Source organism: Arachis ipaensis, chromosome B7, assembly GCF_059453495.1.
Source record: "Arachis ipaensis isolate K30076 ecotype BB chromosome B7, ASM5945349v1, whole genome shotgun sequence".
NCBI classification, from domain to species: domain Eukaryota; kingdom Viridiplantae; phylum Streptophyta; class Magnoliopsida; order Fabales; family Fabaceae; genus Arachis; species Arachis ipaensis.
This window is the reverse complement of record NC_142442.1, coordinates 135556047-135574715: the sequence shown is the minus strand read 5'-3', so window position 1 is coordinate 135574715 and position 18669 is coordinate 135556047. Positions and strand designations below refer to the sequence as shown.

The 18669-nt window shown below is 36.2% G+C and overlaps 2 protein-coding genes across 2 annotated transcripts; both read left to right on the top strand.

The window, feature by feature from the left end:
* Positions 1-5934: 5934 nt before the first annotated feature.
* LOC148554268 (uncharacterized) lies at positions 5935-7514 on the top strand. The gene is made up of 2 exons (XM_088495061.1): positions 5935-7215; positions 7365-7514. Exons 1-2 carry the CDS (start codon positions 5935-5937, stop codon positions 7512-7514), a joined length of 1431 nt encoding a protein of 476 aa, XP_088351187.1.
* A 132-nt stretch (positions 7515-7646) lies between these two features.
* On the top strand, positions 7647-8844 carry LOC148554267 (uncharacterized). The gene is made up of 3 exons (XM_088495060.1): positions 7647-8309; positions 8390-8430; positions 8784-8844. Exons 1-3 carry the CDS (start codon positions 7647-7649, stop codon positions 8842-8844), a joined length of 765 nt encoding a protein of 254 aa, XP_088351186.1.
* Positions 8845-18669: the final 9825 nt, after the last annotated feature.

The window sequence follows — 18669 nt, the reverse complement described above, 5'->3', positions numbered from 1 at the left end:
CAATTTTATATACGAAGACATCTATATATAAATTTTTATTTACACATAATCTCGAAGAAAAAATAAAAATCTTTTATCCTTTGTCGTTTTGTGAGGTTTTTCACAACTATCTACCTGGGGGGGTCAAGGATTGTTTGCCAACCACGACGGTGGCCCATTCTGTTTGGCTTCCCATTTTTGGTTTTCATTAAAAATTAAAGTAAATAACGATGTTTTCCTAGTCTGAACCTCTTTGAAGAAACTTGGCGCATTCCGAGTGGGGATCACCAATTCACCATCCATCCTCTCAATAATTCAGAGTTTGGAATCTTGCACAACTAGATCACTAATCACATGTGTGTGTTTTTAAACAGAGTACGAGATAAGGAGCTGTCTTCTCCAGAAAACTTCATTTGAACTTCAAGAAACCAAGATATATAGATACTTCGTTATCACTTATTGGGAATTTTTAAAACCAATCCAAGTACAATTATTGGCTCCATTTTTATTATCTCTATTAAAAATAAAAAATACAAGAACTTTGTTCTTTATGTCATATCTTTGTGTCTGATGGATAGTTTACTAATCTATTTATGTAATAACTATAGATTAACAATAAATTCTTAAATAGAGTTTAGATCTAAGAAAAATTAGTCTTTAATTTGTTAGATTGATAAATACGGTAAAAAGAAAATATGAATATGAATTGTTAGATAGATTTATGTACTAACCGTTTAATACTTTCATTGTTGAGTAAATATGTAGCTTTTATATTCGATTCTCTACCCATTTTTGTTATTTTAAAAAATAATTTGTCAGACGACTGCTCTCTCGGTTGTTTAGAAAGTGATTAACTCTTTTATAATAATATTTTAAAAATAAAAAGTGAAATTATATTTAATTTAATTTTTAATTAAATTTATGCCTATGAAAGTTGCTTATGATATGATGGCATACTCGCTACAACCAACAGAACTTGTCCTTTTAACTGTGTTGGCTTTATCATATCATCATGTTTAAGACTTTTCTGAATCACTCCCAAATTTGAAAGGAAAGTAGTGATAAGAGGCGTTTTCATATATATATATATATAATAATAATAATTTTTTGTCTTTGGAAAAATAGACTAAATGTTTTAAGTATTTTATTTTTGTAAGTCACAAAGTGATAAGTAATTGATTTTGGATTTTAGATTTTAGATATTATTATGTATTATTGGATCTCAGATTTTATGATTAGTATATATGATAAAATATTTTTTTGTATTTAAATATTTAATGATTAAGACCTGATTAAATTATATATGCATCTTATAAAAAAGATTTACATATTCATCTAATTTATTTGTTGACTAATAAATTCATCATGAGCTATTTTTAAGTACTAAATTCTTTATATAAATATTATCTCTTCTAATTACTAGACTCATACGATAACTATAAACTCAAAATAAGTATATATTTATCTTCTATTTAGTATTTCAAATCTCTGGTATTAAATCCCTAATATCTAACACATGGTGCCCACTCCTTATTAAGGATGGCCATATTCACATTGCACATACAACACAGCAGCCATTCAATAATAATTAAGTTCAACTTCTTTAGTCTTTTCATTCATGCATCTTCATTCCCTATACTGCCAATTAATCACTATTGTTTCTTATTTCAATAGTTAGAAATTTTTCTTCTTCTTATTTTTTTGTTTCTTCAACCACCATTATTGACTCTTAATAGCTAAAGAGTTTCCCTGATGTTTTTCTTCTTTTTCTTAACACACATTACTATATACATAAATTACAAATATAATTCAGAATTTTGTTAATTTCAACACATATGAAAAATTTACTTATCTTATAATAAAATTTATTAAAAAATTAGTTGTTTACATATTAAATTTTTTTATTAGAAATAGCAAAAGAATTAATTTGTCTCATAATTCTCAAAAACTTTAAAAATAATAAATATTTGTTTAGTATCAACATGTCCAATAATCTAAAATGCATTAAGAACTAATTTAAATATGAATTTAGTTTAAGGTATATTTTAAAAATATAATAATAGAATTTTTAAGTTTTTGATATATTTATTGTATTGAAATATAAAAAAAAATCTCTTTTCAATAATTTTTGGTAAATTTCTTTTTAGAATTTAATTTTAATGAATTAATTTTTTACAAAGAGAAGAAAGCATGGAACTAAAATAAAGACAAATAAAATTAATTTATATATATTCTAAATAATACAAAAGGTCTTTTTAAATTGTCTTATCCCTTAAAAATAAAAATTTTATTAAGTAATAGATTTATTCTTCAATAAAAAATATTTTAAAATTATCTTTATAATTCTCCGCCCATTATTTTAGGTTACCAAAAAGATTTACATATTTTTTTTAATTTATTAAAAAAATCTCCCTCCAAAAAAAAAAGAGAGAGAAATTGATAGGGTTATATTTTTGTTCCTATTAGTCTTTTTTTTTTGTGCAAATCAAAAGGAGATATATACTTACAAAAAAAATTAATAGATTATTTCGTTCTTAATAATCATTTATTTAATCAATAGATACGAGCATACTTTAAATTAGAATTGGGGAGAACTGTCTTCTCTTTTCTACCAACTTTAAGTTCCAATTAATATTTTTTATTTAGATTATGTAAAAATGTTTCTTTTGACAATTTACATATAATTCGTAGCACAAATAGATATCTTAAAGAAAAATTATTTTTTTATGATTACCAACGAAATTATAACATAAAATAAGAATTCATAAAAAAAAACTCCGAAAAGATAGTAGAGTAAAAATTTGTATGATAAAATAGAATTCATATCATAAAATCATTAAAATGAACAAAGCATGGTTCAATAAAAAAAAGATTAATTCTTTGCTATAAATTAATTTTTTTTTTACAAGACAACAATCAAAATTTGATTGTCATAACTTTTGTTTTCGAACAAAACATCAATTTACATTTGATTTATGTTTCAATTTCAATTTGACTTCACTTAAACAATAACTCTAATTTTTTTAGTATAAAACATTTTACATATTCATTCAATCGCATCTAAAACGTTTTGGATAATTATTCATGCATCTCAATATAAACCGTAGTTATTTTTATTACGTGAGATTATATAATTAAATACAAAAATAAAATTGTTTTACACTCACCGTATATCAAAATTAAATATATTATTTATTGTGTGTTTAAAATATATGTTTTAGGAAGACCTTTTAAATATTTACTCTTAATTTTTTTGTCCCAATTTTCAAACACTACTCTAAAGTCTAAACCTATAATTAAGGCTCGCTTTATCCCCTTATCGTGCTTTTTTATCTACTACAGACTACAGCCTGTAGGCTCATTAATTTGTCTTAAAGAATGCATAATCATATCACATTAAAATCTTATTTTGTTAATAGGATTATGATGTATAATTTAATTTTGATGCACCCATTGTTAGTATAAAATAGTTTTATATATGTATCTAATTACATAATGTCACATTATAAAAAATAATTATTATTTTTATTGACCGTATGAATACAGACGAATGTGATTGCACGATAATATAAAACAATTGTATAAAATATTTTACACTATCAGTACATCAAAAATAAACACTATTATGTATGTGAAAGTTTATTTTATATGCCACCAAGTTGCATTTGTTTAATTTGCTGTGATAAAAGTGTATGTGTATGTAGATATTTGTGGCAAAACTTGAGGAGCGTTTCTGGTCAAGATTAGATGAGTGCATGTATGTTTGGGTACGGTTGGTAGCGTTTGGGAAACTGAATCTATCACTAGTGTTATAGTTTGGTTTTTGTTTTGATGATAATTATTTTTTTGCAACTTCCTCTCTTCTTTTCTTTTCCTAGCTTCAATAATGGTAACACCAGTAGTAGCAGTATGTATTGTACCGAACTCTACTACCTGCATGTGAGCTTGTGTTTGTCTTTTTGCTTTTTAATGATAAGATAGAAGTTTAAGAATGGGTGTAAACGGAACGGATCTATTCAGATTTGGGCAAATATATATAGGATCCGATTTGTGTTTAGCATGTTGGATCAACTTGGATTGAATTTTAGCTCTTTTTTATGGGTGATTTTGATGATTTGTTTTATTTTTTGAAACTTAATACTAAATTGTTAATTTTTTTTTTATATTATTATAAACGGTTGGTACAAAAACATGAATATTTTTTGACAAGAGAGCGTTTTGATTGTCAATGAGTAATAGTTCAAATGGCATAGTTTCTCCATACTCAATTAAGAGGTTGCGGGTTCGAGTCTCATATCTTTGGTAAAAAAAAAAAGAAAAAAGAAGAGAGCGTTTCGATTACCAATAATTTCGACTACAAAAAGTAAATACAGATAAATTGAAGTTAAAGAAAAGTGGTACAAGGATAGTCGAAATCGAAAGACAGTTACTTCCTTTTTTTAAGCATCAAGGCTTGCTATTTGACCTTTAGGATAAATATAATGGAGAATATAGGTACTAAATTTAAGGAGTAAGCTAAAGAAAACGTGGAATTTGAAGACCAAAGAAGACGTGGGTGTCAAAATTTAGGAGACAAGATTCTTCATGGTCAAAAGTAAGGTTATGGCTGAGAAAAAAAAGGAGTAAGATAGTGGACAAACATGTTTCATGACAAGCCTATGGTTTATAAATAGTAGAAATTTAGAAGAAGTGAGGGACTTCAACTAATAATACTAGATCATCACGTAAACTCACAAAATTTCCAATTCCAGCGACGCAACGGAAAAATGGAGTATAAGTGTATGTGAGTACATTTTCTTTTAGAGTAAAGTGTTGTTTTTGTCCCCAACGTTTGGGGTAAATCCTAAAACTGTCCCTAACGTTTCATCCGTCCTATTTTTGTCCCCAACGTTCCTAAATTGATTCAATGTTACCCCACCGTTAATTCCACTCACGGAACAGTAACGGAGATGCCTACGTGGACGCGAGGCGTTAGTAACCCCAAACGTGTGTATTGACTGGGGGTTCACTTCGCGCGTAATGTTTTCTTTGACCATACGAAACGCTTGCAGTTTAAGGAAAACGAAACACTTCACATTCCACCCACACCTCCTGAACCCTACTGATTATTGCTCCTCTGTTCTTCGCGCTCGATTAGGAAGGAAGAAGACATATTGAAGCGAGTTGGTGGTTGTGTGCTACCTACACACGAGAGCGTTGCCTCGTGTTGGTAGTTCTGAAAACTTCGAAACGGCACAGAGCGAAAAGGTATGTGCAATGTATGTATGATTTTCGTTTGGCCTGAATAGTTCATGCAAGTGAAAATGTTAATGCATAGGGTTTCTGAGATTGCAATGTTATTGCTCTTAGGGTTTGGGGTTGTTGATGTTAGTAGAGTCTTTTGAACCTGTGTTTCTGTACATTGATTACCGTTGTTTTATGGTTTGTGTCATAGGAACAGAAGCGGAAGAGATGAGTCATTTTAGTGTTAAAATTTATCACCAGGGGATGTTTCGGCTTCAAGGAGGTACTGTTAGGTATTTGGGTGGGGAGACGTCCATCGTAGACTACTGTGATGAGGATGAATGGAGTTTGATTGAGGTGTATGAAATAGTGAGTAGACAGGGGTATTTGAAGAAGGATATTGCTGCGATGTGGTATAAAGCTGAGAATGCTGTGTTAGAGGACGGTTTGACCATGCTTAAAACCGACAAAGATGCAATGGATATGGCAAGAATTGGAGTAAAGGATGACATGGTTGAGGTGTATGTTGTGCACAAGACAAGTGAGGTGGGAGAAGTTGTGCAACCTGGGCAACTTACTGCTCCTGCTGAAGAAGGTGATCAAGCTGGGCCTGGCCCAATTGTTGTGTATGATGGCCCTGGTGTTGGGTCAAAGGCAGCTACTGATGGGCCAACTGATGGGCCTACTGATGGGCCTAATGATGGGCCTACTGAAGTGGAAGAGGTTGGGTCTATGAGTGAGGGATCCTGTGAGGTTGTTAAGAGTGATGATGCTGTTGAAGAAGATGAGGAGTGGAGTGAGACATCTGAAGATAATGACTATGAACCCAGGGGGAGTGAAAGCTCATGGACTTCTGATTCGATTGCTGGGAATGCATCAACTCACAGCCTTGGTAGTCTTGATTTTGGTGACAGTGATGATGAGAGGGAGGGAGCTGAAGGCTTAGTTGATGTGAACATCACAGAAGAGGGAGAAAAAGAGTCTGCACCCAATCAGTCTCATGGTCAATCATCACAACCAGCTGCACAAAATCTTGGTAAGGAAAAAGTTGTAGGGGGTTTTGGTGATGAGGATACAGGTTATAACAGTGAGGAGTTTCTGGATACTCCATTCAGTGATGATGAGGATGGCCCGGGAAAGAGGTATCCCATACACAGGCCGTTGAAGAACATGAGTGAATACACTTGGGAGGTGGGAACTTTGTATGTGTCAAGGGAGGAGTTCAAAGACTGTGCCACTGCATATGCTGTCAGCAGTGGCAGGGGTTTAAGATTCACAAAGGTGGATCTGAAGAGGGTTAAGGTGGAATGTGTGGAGGGATGTGATTGGTATGCATACTGTGGAAAGATGAAGCATGAGCGTAGTTGGCAGTTGAAGAGCTGCAACAACAAGCACAATTGCTCTAGGGAGCTGAAGATTGGAATCATGCATGCAAGGTGGTTGAGTAAGGTTTTCTTGAACAAAATTGCTGAGAACCCAAAGATTAAGTTAACCACACTAATGAGAAAAGCATACACAAAATGGAATGTGGAGTTGACCAAATCTAAGGCCTCCAAAGTTAGACATTTTGCTCTAGATGAGTTGCAGGGGACATATGTGGAGCAGTACAGAAGATTGTATGACTACTGTCATGAGTTGCTGAGGACCAACCCTGGGTCATCAGCGCATCTGAAGGTTCAGAGGCCTCCTGAATTTGCTTCTGAAAGACCAGTGTCAGGGGTAGATTTAAGGCCCAGGTTTGAGAGGATATATGTGATGTTGGATGCTTGTAGGAGGAGTTTTATGGCTTGTAGGCCAATAATTGGGTTGGACGGCTGTTTTCTGAAAACACCTTATGGAGGTTGGTTACTGACTGCTATGGGTTGGGATCCAAACGATCAAATCTTGCCAATAGCATATGCAGTTGTGGAAGCTGAAACAAAGGACTCGTGGACATGGTTCCTCCAGCACCTGTGTGATGACCTAGGAGTAGACAAAATCAGGACCTGCACCTTCATGTCTGACCAACAGAAGGTACATGTATTTTATTTTGTTTGATACTTAATTACAAGTGTTCTAGTTAATTACATGTGTTTTATGTTATTTGATACTTAATTACAAGTGTTCTAGTTAGCATGTAACATTCATAAGTTTTGTCACAACTTTTCTTATACTCAAAACAGGGGTTGGTGCCAACTTTTGAGGAGCTTCTGCCTGGAGTTGACCACAGATTTTGTGTCAGACATCTGTATGCAAATTTCAAGAAGAGATATCCAGGACTCCAGTTGAAGCTAATGATGTGGAATGCTGCCAAGGCAACTTATCTTCAATAATGGAAAAGGAGGATGAGTGAGATACAGAAGGTGGATCAGGGAGCATACAACTATCTTATGGAGATTCCAACAAAATACTGGTGTCGTCACAGGTTTGAGTGTAGACCTAGGTGTGACACTTTAGTTAACAATATGTGTGAAGTTTTTAATTCTGTTCTGGTTGAGGCTAGGGAGAAGCCAATAGTGACTATGCTAGAGGATATCCGGGTTTACATCATGAAACGTTGTGCTGACAACAGGGACAGAATAGTGCCTTATAATAGAGATGTGTTGCCCAGAATTAGGATTAAGGTAGAAAAACAAGCCGAACTAAGTGGTCAATGGGTGAGTGTGTATGCTGGACGTGATAGATATGAGGTGGTTAGCATTCAGGGGGGTAAGGAAAAATTTGTGGTTGATCTTAGGCATCATGAATGCTCATGTAGAAAGTTTCAACTGTCCGGAATTCCTTGTGCACATGCCATGACATGCATAAGAAAAATGTGTTTCAATGTGGATTCATATGTTGCTGACTACTACAAAAAGACTGCATACATCTCTTGCTACCAGCATGTTATCTACCCAGTCAATGGGCCAAATCTTTGGGACAGAACTCAGTTCGAGGATGTGTTGCCTCCAACTTATAGAAAACCTATTGGGAGGCCAAAGAAGAAGAGAGCAAGAGGTGCTGATGAGCAGGCTACTAGGACTGGACTGTCTCGTGAAGGGCAACAGCAAAAGTGCTCTTACTGTTTGTGCTCTGGCCATAACAAAAGAAGTTGTCCAAAGAAGCGCAAAGTCACACCAAATCCAACTGTAACAAATTTTAATTATGTGTTTATTATGTTTCCTAATTGTGTATTTGGTTATTTATTCTGTTTCTATTTTGTCACCAGGTTAACAATGTTGCTACTTCTACTTCAAAGGGTAGAAACAGGTAAGGAGTCAGAAAAAGTTCCAGATTATCTGCCAAGACAGATTCTGGTAAGGCTGCTGATAGTGGAAGTAGGAAGCAAAGGGGCAGCAACAACAAACCACCCTCACACCCAAAGAGGAAGCCACCTGTGAGCTCCCAACAATCACAAGCTGCTTTGAAAAGGGCCAAAGTGAATTAATCACAGACTGCATCTGCACCAGCCCCAACAACTACAAGGGTACTGCCAAGCCCAGTGAAGAGGGTCACCCAGTCTCAGCTAAGGTTCATGGCCAGGACACCACCAAGAGCATGGAAGAAAGTGGAATGACTTTGTTTCACTTGTTACAATTTTTGTATTTTGCCTTTTGTATCAGCTTAGGAACTATGGTTGTTGGTCTAACTGTTTTCAATTTGGTTTTGCTACTGCTACTATAGTAAAACTGTTTAGCATCTATATTGACTTATATTTCCAGTTCTAAGACATCTACTTAGGAATGTATGTATCTTAAGTTGCTGACTATTGCCTATCTATGCCATATGGTTGATTTTAATGCTTTATGTTTGCTCTATTTTCCTGTTTCATTTAATCATTTCTGCTGACAGTTACCTCCATATTTGTACCATGAGAATGTAAACTAAACACATAAAAGTGGATAACAACAAATTTTCATTCAAAAAATTTCAATCAACAGGTTACATTACACACCAAATTACAGACAACACATTGCCAACACATTACACTAGCCACTATGTTTCTGCAGCCTAACTGCAAAAAGAACCTCCCATTTCTTGTTGATGAAAATTTTTCACACAGCAAAATTATAGCGCATGTCCATCCAACCAGACCAACTGCTACTGCCATTCTCAACATCCTCTCAACTGTTGTCACTTTACCCTTCAAGCATGTGATTCTTCTTTTCAATCGAGGAACTTGTGGCTCTTGCTCCGACTCTGCCCACACAAAGTACTCACACTCTTCTCCAATCTAGGCAAAAACCAAAAGAAAATTCCAATCAAAAAACCAAATAACAGCCATACCCAGATGCAAAGTTTCCTACTTACCCCATAGTTAACACAGCCCCAGAACCTCCGTCCCGGATTTTCTGCCGTTGACGAAGTCGCAAGCACTGGCCTCTCCCCACAGTAACAAGTTCTTCTCCGTCGACGACCTTGGCTGCTGTTTCGACCTGAAACAAAGCTACTACTCGGCGCCTGGGAGCCCTGCGAAGCCATGGACTCAGCAATCAACTTCAACAGAGACGGCGATGGTGAGAAGGAGAAGCTATAGGAGACGCACGATGAAATTAGGGTTTCAACATCCTTTTAAATTAAATTTCCAATTTTTTTTCTCAAATGCTCAGTAACGGTCACCAGGGACAAAGTTTGCCAGAGTGGACAAAGGGATCCACGTAGGCATCTCCGTTAGTGTTCTGTGACTGGAATTAACGGTGGGGTAACATTGCATCATTTTTGGAACGTTGGGGACAAAAATAGGACGAATTAAACGTTAGGGACAATTATAGGACTTACCCCAAACGTTGGGGACAAAAACAACACTTTACTCTTTTCTTTTATTTTCTTTGAGTTTTGTTGTTATTTTGCTTTGATCAATTTTTTTATACTTTCATTGTCTTCTTTGTTTAATTATTTATTTCTTATAATGTTGTTTGTATTTTTTTTTTATAAATTTATCATTAGTAATTTCGACATAAATTATTTTGAAATCATAATTAAGTAATTTTTGAGTCGAACTCATTCTTTTTCAAAAAAGTTGTATCTACTCTCTAATATTAAGATCTTGATAAATCTCAGTTTGACATATTGTGAAAATATACTAAAAATCGAGTGAAACATAAACAATCTTAATTAAAAATAAAATACTAAATCAATTACGGTTTGGTTTAACTTATAAAACCGCTAATTTAAAAACCGCTTAAAAACCGTTGAACCGGCTGAGAATCGACCGGTCAGACCGAACCGAAACCCAGCCGGTTTTGCTGAAACGGTGCCGTTTTGGGTTTCAAATAAAAACAACAAAGGAAAGCGTTCGGCGTTCAGTCTCCTCCTCCTCTCAAACTCACTCTCAAACAAAAAACAAAAGCAGTAGCCTCCACCGCCGCTGCTAGGAAGGAGACACTGCCGCCGTTCGTCGCGCCATCGTCGTTCTTGAGCTCTCCAACCTCTGTTCACTCCAACTCCTCTCAACTCTCACTCTCTTAAACAAAGCTATCTTCCCCCAAAAAGAAACCCTAGCTCACAATAGCTTCCGCCGCCGTCCGTTGCGCTCAGGAGCTTTGTCCTTGTCTGGTCGTCGTCGTCGTGATCCAAGTCTCCAACTCCTCTCCTCATTCACCAATCACAGCTTCTTCCTTGTTCTCCGCGTCTGTCGTCCGGTCTACCTCTGCTCAGCCACGCTTCTGCCGCCGTCCGTCATCGTGCTTGTCGCCTGGTCACCGTCGTCCGTCGCGCTCAACCACTTTTCTTCATACTCTGCCCAGACTGCTCAGATCGAAGAAGGCAATGGCTTCTCTACTCACTGCTAATGCTTTTTTTCTTTTTGTTTTTATTTTTCGTTCAGATATTATATTGATTATTGAATTATTGATTAATTATTGAATGTTTAATTCATTATTGATTAGCTTTGCTCAATGCTGTTGTGATATACTCTGCTGTATTTTGTGCTCTGTTATGTTGTGATTCTGTGTTCAATTAAAATTTTGTTTGAGAACTTAGCTTTGCCATGCTTGATAAATTATGCATTTCTTGAAATCTGATTTTGACAATTTGAGTTGTTTATGAAGCATAGTTCACTGTTATTGAGGAGTGTATGTGTATGAAGCAGATTACTTGCTGTGTTTGGAGCTGTGTATTAACTAAATTAGTTAATTTATACTTGACAAAGGGTACAAAAGATAGTGAAATCACTTAGTAAAATTAAGTTCTGTTAGTTATCGGAAATATATATCCGGTATATCAATTGAGATTAGTTTTGTTAAAAAGGAGTCTTGGGATGAGTCTTGAACATATATGTGTAAACTCAATAACATTGTTACTATATTGATTTTCTAAATAGCAATTACAGTGTTCTAGCATTCCAACTTCTAAGTTTTCCTTTCTTTTTGGTTTTTCATCCTGTTTTTTAGTAGAGTTTGTTCATGATCATCCACTAAAATCACTTCAGGCCATGTTAAAATTGTGAAACTATTACTTGTTCATTATAATCAGTCTTATGTTTATCTTTATTAATCTTTATTAATTTTTGTGCTAACAATTTTGTTATTCAGAACCTTGCTTTGTCCCTGTTAATTAACATACTTACATACATGATGAAAGACCAAAAACAACTAATTGGTTTTTGACTTTGTTATTAGAAAATCACTGCTAATTGGTAGATGAATTGAAACTTGAAAGTGCTATTGGCTAAGCTCAATAAACAGTAGCGGGAAAGAATGCAGTGTGTGATAATTAATGCTTCTAATACTTGGTCCAAAAAATAAAAAATAAACCCATATATAGTATATGTATACGGAATTTAATATCATCTGTAAAGATGAAAAAATAAATGTTATTAGTCTGAAATCCATTAAATTTCTGGTACTTTATCACAAAGTTAATCTGGCTAATCTGAAATCCTTTTTGGTTGATGATTTTTTGTGTAGTGTTTTAAATTTGGAAGATATTTTAGGATGTTTATTTATAATTTATATATTATTTTATTCTAAAATGATTTTTTCGGTTGAACTACCGATTAAACCGATTAGACCAATAAACCAATAAACCAGTAACTAGAGTGGTTTGATGACCGGTCCGATTTTCAGAACCTTGATAATTACTCCATGGACTAAACTATGTTGCTTTTGCTTTTGCTATGTTACCCTCATTTTTTTTTTGGACTTGGCCGTGTTACCGTCATTTAACTTATTAGGGATGGGTGGACTTTTTTGTTTTATATGTTTTTGTTTATGTTCTTTTTTTTTTTAACCAAAGATAGGAGACTCGAACCCGCAACTTCTTAATTGAGTATGAGGAGACTATGCCATTTGAGCTATAACTCATTGGCGTTTTTGTTTATGTTCTTGTTTTTTTTTTTTTGTGACTAAATAGAAAAGAAAGAAAAAAAAGAGACAAAACCAAATTAATTGGCTAGGGTCATATCTAAATCTATTAGATGTTGAAGCTCACTCCATGGTTGGCTCCAATTCGAGTAAATATCCGCGACAGAAGCAGCTGCTTTAGCCATACAATCTGCAACACTATTTGCAGTCCTCTGAATTAAAAGAATAGAGACTCTCCAATTCCAATTCATAACCTCCTGTATATACTTTGCCAAATCCCATTCCGGAATATCCTTACCAAGCATTCTTTGGTTTACCAAGAAAAGAGCTTCTAAACAGTCTGTTTCACAAATAACCTCACGAAATTTACTCTCCCAAGCAAGAAGTAAACCTCTCCAAATTGCATACAATTCAGCAAAAAGAACACTGCATACTTCGACTTTCCCAGTGCAACCTTTCAACCAACATCCATCAGGATTGCGAATGATACAACCAAAACCAGCATAGCTAGAAGGAGCAAACCAACTAGCATCACAATTCAATTTAACAGAATAAACTGGAGGTGGAACCCAATGCAAACAAAGTGAAGGAGGAGACAGAGATTGATGCATAGCAAAAATAGTGTGAAACTCCCTTACTGAACTACGAATCAAACTCACCACTTTACTAGCACTCCATGAATCATCTATATTAAATAAGTCATGATTCCTGCTTCTCCAAATCCACCAGATGGTCGAAAAGAAAAGAAAAAAATTTTCACTCCTTGCACCTTTGTAGAGCCAATCATGTAAATTTGAGTTATCTGAATACAGGCCTAAAAGGTTCCAGACCTCCTTGGCACTAGGGCACTCCCGAAGACAATGAAGAATTGATTCAGAACCATTCTGACACCGATGACAGGTGCTAGATAAAGCTAAACCACGACCCAAATGAAACTCTGCCGTAGGAATAGCATTATGAAGACTGAGCCAAATCAAGAACTTGTACTTCTCAGGAATATGCAGTCGCCATACCCACAACCAATTATCATGCTCATTCCAGTCAAACTTTCTTTTGGCTAGCCAACTGTACCCACTCCTAGCTGAGTAAAGTCTAGAAGATGCCACACCCCACGACCAACCCGAACTCTCTCCAGCATTCAAATCCGGATTATAAGCATTCAAACGCTGTTTGACATCTTCTGGAATGATAGAGAAAATATCATGGAGATTCCATTGACCATCTTTCCAAACGTCTCTAATAGTTAAATCAGAGTCAGATATATGTACAAAAGGGATATCTTGAGCAATTGGGCCCTCAATACTCCAATTGTCAAACCAAAAAGATTGATCAAGTGACCCAACGCACCAAGAGAAGGCATCCTTAAGAGCACCAAAAGCCTTTGAGATACTCTTCCAAATATGAGAAGCATTGCAAGGGACAGGGCCATCTAAAACTCCCTCATTCCTCAGATACTTCGCCCTCAATAGAGCAACCCAAGGCTTGTCCTGACAATGAAAAAGTTGCCACACCAATTTACCAAGTAAAGATATATTAACACACGCAGGATCTCTAACACCCAGGCCACCAAATTTTTTTGGAGTGATCACGGTCCTCCAATTAACAAGAGAAAGACCTTTACCATCAACTTGACCCTTCCAAAGGAACTGTCTCATCATAGAAGATAATTTATCGCAAACCCAATTTGGAAAAAAAGATACCTGCATATGATAGACAGGAATGGATGCTGCAACAGAATTGATCAGGCAAAGTCTCCCTGCCTTATTTAAAAGCCTTCCTTTCCAATTAGCTAATCTTCCCCTCACCTTTTCAATCACCGAATGAAAAGAAGCCCTACTGGTACGGGAATGATTAAGGTTAACTCCAAGATATCTTCCTAAGTCCAAAGCAAAACGTATTGAAGAAACACTAGTAAAAATATCTCTTCTATGAGCAGTCACATTTTTAGAACAAAAAGCTTTAGACTTTTCAAGATTCACTTTCATGCCAGATGCCTTGCAAAAAATGTTAAGAGAATGCATGACCATTTGGACCTGACTCTTTGTAGCCTGACAGAAGAGTAAGAGATCATCTGCAAACATCAAATGAGAAAATTTTGGGCCACCCCTAGTGACAGAAACTGGTTTCCACACACCCTCGACCACCTTATGAGATATATAGCAAGCAAGTCTTTCCATACAAAGCACAAATAAGTAAGGAGACATTGGATCGCCCTGTCTAAGCCCCCTTCTAGGAGCAAAACTATCCAATCTATTCCCATTCCAAATAATAGAAAGAGATGATGCACGGACACAAGTCATAATCAAATTAACAGTGATGATAGGAAAACCAAAAGCAATGAGAGTACTCTCCAAAAACCTCCAATCCACCCTATCATAAGCTTTTTCAAGATCAATTTTAAAAGCAAGAGTACCTTTCTTGGATTTTGTGTGCTTCATGAAATTCAGAATTTTTTGGGCCACAATAATATTATCAGGAGCACCACGACCCGGAATAAAACCTCCTTGTAAAGGACTAACAATATCTGGAAGAAAAGGCCGAAGTCGGTTAGTCAATACTTTGGTGATAATTTTATAAATAACATTACACAAGCTAATAGGCCTGAAATCCCTCATAAAGGTAGGGTTATCAATTTTAGGAATAAGCACAATCAGAGTTTCCATGATGCTAGGATTTAAGAACTCTCCCAAAAAAGCGCTCCGGACAATATTCCAAATCTCAGTGCCTACTATCTCCCAATATTCTTTAAAAAAATAAGCTTGAAAGCCATCTGGACCAGGAGCCTTAAAAGGGCTCATACTGAATACTGCTGACTTGACTTCCGCAAAAGAGACAGGGTCAATTAACCTAGCACAAACCTCAGTGCTTAGAGTGGGCATCGGAACATCCTCTAAACAATCAACCTCAACCTCTTCCGTTGTACCAAAGAGATTCTTGTAAAAAGAGAGGGCTTCTTCCTGAAGAATATCTGGATCAGTAGACCAAGATCCATCTCTAACATATAATCCATGTACTCTATTATGGTTTCTATGCACCAAAGTCTGAAGATGAAAGAATTTAGTGTTTCTATCCCCATACTTGACCCACTGCTCTCTAGATTTCTGGTACCAAAAAAGTTCCTCTTGCAACAAAAGTCTATTGTAATCTTCCCTCAGTTCAGCTTCTTTAATTCTCAGAGATAACACATCGGTAACCTCCAAACGCCGTTGAATCTGATCAAGCTGATATTCCAGCTTCTTTTTTCGCACAAAAATATTTTCAAAAATCTTTGAGTTGAAGTCCAAAGAAGCCTGTTGAACCATCTTAAGCCTTTCGGTAACGCCTCCAAACTCTTGATTCCAAGCCTTACTAATAACATGTTTATAAGAAGGATGTGTTGCCCACGCAGCTTGGAACCTAAAAGAACGTGAACCTTTCACTCTGGGGCTACCATGACAATGAACTAAAATAGGACAATGATCAGAATGAAGCCTGCTAAGAATTTCAGAATAACCCTCAGGAAACATTGTCATCCATGCCTCATTAACTATAGCTCTATCCAACCTTTTAGCCAAGTCTCTGCCAGCCTGAACTGCTCTATACCAAGTATATCTCCTACCAGTCACTTTAAGATCAAAGAGCTCACAGTCATCTAGAGTAGTAGCTAATAGACTAGCTCTGTGAGAAGAAAAATAAGCACCTGTACTCTCATCTGGTGCCACAATCTCATTAAAATCACCAACGGCCATCCATGGTCTATTATGGCCTGAATTAATAGAACGCAAATGATCCCAAAGCATACATCTTTTTTCGAATTGAGGACTCCCATATACTGCACTACAAAGCCAAACTAAGTTACCCACACTCACTTTCACTGTGATACATTGGTCAATTTGATCAATAACCACACAAGAAGCATTAGCAATAGAAGATAGAAACCAAATGCCACCCCTGTGTCCTACTGCTTCCTCAATACCAACACAATAAAAACCCAACTTATCCCAAAAATTTTTCAAATTATTAAACATGGTATGAGTCTCAAAGAGAAAGAAGAAAGATGGTTTATATATTCTCACCAAATTTTTGCAATGCACACGGGCCATCTTGTTAGACGCACCCCTCACATTCCAGGCTATGATATTGAAACTATCCATAAAAACAGCAAAAAGAGAGCTCCAATATCAAACCTGAGACTCAACATGATGTCCCTGTCTTCGACGATCCTGCCTTTAATGGACTCTCAAGTTGCAGCCCAATTTTTTCCGTCGAAACTTGCACCATACCCGCCGTCGATGCTCCATCCTTATCTACTGGTGAATTCTGCAAAGAGTTTGGGCGAGGACGCTTTCGCACAGTGCCATTTGTTGTCTCACCTTGCTGCTGATGATGAACATTATGTCGGGTCCCCGAAGAAGCCACACTAACCGGTTTTCCAATATTGATGCCCCTGCTTAATTTTACTTTGGATCCAGTTGCATGTGTTGTACGTTGGTGATTAGGCCTTGTCCAAGTATTGGTAGCCTTGTCAGGAGTCTTCTTTACTTTTGGTTGGACCTGATGGGTGCTAAGAGAAGGCTTTTGACCCATTTTATACTTTCCTTTCCTAATCACTTGAGTCCAACCTTCCAAATCCTCATGTTGTGCATGGTCTACATGAACAGCATGCAAATCACTCTCCACCAAATCCGGGACAGTAACATTTACAGTCTCATCTCCAAGATTCTTGCCAAAATGAAAACTTGCCTTTTCCACATGTACTAGATTTTTTGAATTTGAACTTTCTGGCTGCTTTGCTACATCGCTGATCACCTTGGCATTAGTTCCTCCTCCTGCATTGCTGTCAGTCTTGCACACCTTCATATCATGACCAAACTTGAGACAGGAGCCACAAATAAGGTGAAGACTTTCATATTCAACCTCATATTCAACACCTTCAACAAGAATCTTCTTAGTCACTGGCAATCCTAAATCTATCTGAACACATGCTCGAGCATATCGTCCTCTTTCAGCTAATTTTGTTGCCAAATCAACCTTAACGGGAATGCCAACTGCAGCCGCAACACGGAGCATTGCATCTTCTTGGTAGCACCAAATTGGTAATTCGGAAATTCTAATCCACACTAAAGTTGCTCCAAAACAGTTTTCACTTGATCTAAACTCTTGATCCCAAGGCTTCACAGCCACATAATGTCCCTCGATCATCCACGGACCTCCTAAGAGAACCTTTTCTCGCTCCTCAGCTACATCAAACTTCACAAGAAAGTAGTCAAATCCCACGTCCAATAAATCAAAACCTCCCTTAATCCTCCATACCGTTCGGAGTTTATGAGACAATGCAGTGTAGCTATAATGTTTACATAGCACCTTAATCACTATAGCATCCTTATAAGGTTCTGCCAAGCAATTCTTAGTTTCTTGGGTAAACGTGACACTCGGTGGCAAAGGATCTCCTTGCTTCCCAGAAACTACCGCAATGTTATCTCCCGATAAAATTTCAACAAGTGAAAAAGCTTTAGCAATCTTGGAACCCACAATTTTGTCCCTGAAAGAAACCTTCAAAGGTTTAGAAATCCCTCCCAAAATATGATTCTCCTTTTCCTCTGATGCAATTTTTTGAGGTATAATTTTTGTTTTTATATTTTTGGACTTGAGGTATAATTTTTGTTTGAATATGGTTTTTGTATTGAAAAATCATATTTGTTATATCCAATCCCAAACTTTACCAAAACAAAAAATATGCAGACACAAAAAATGGTGTATTAATTAATCAAAACAATCGTTTGATAAGTCCCAAAAAGTCGTGTAGTAACTAGAAAACAAAAAATCATTCGATGGCCGTTAGGGGTGGCAATATGTACCCTACCCGCGGGTATCCAATCAGACCCCACCCGGTCGGGTAGAGTTGCCAACCCGATCCGCAGTGGGTAGGGTAGGGTGCGGGTAGGGTTTTCGTGCGGGTCGGGTAGGGTGCGGGTTGAGCCTCAACCCTACCCGACCAACCCGCACCCTATATATGTATATGTTATATACTTATATAAAAATATATTTTAAGTGGATATTGAACTAAAGACTTCCCACTAAATACAAAAGATCCTTAGTCATTAAAAGAAGATCATTAATTGATAATTTAATAAACTTTTTTTACATAAATGTCAGTCCTATTTTAAATTATCATCAAATTATATAATAACGTTGCATTTTTTTTGTAACCCGCGGGTAGGGTCGG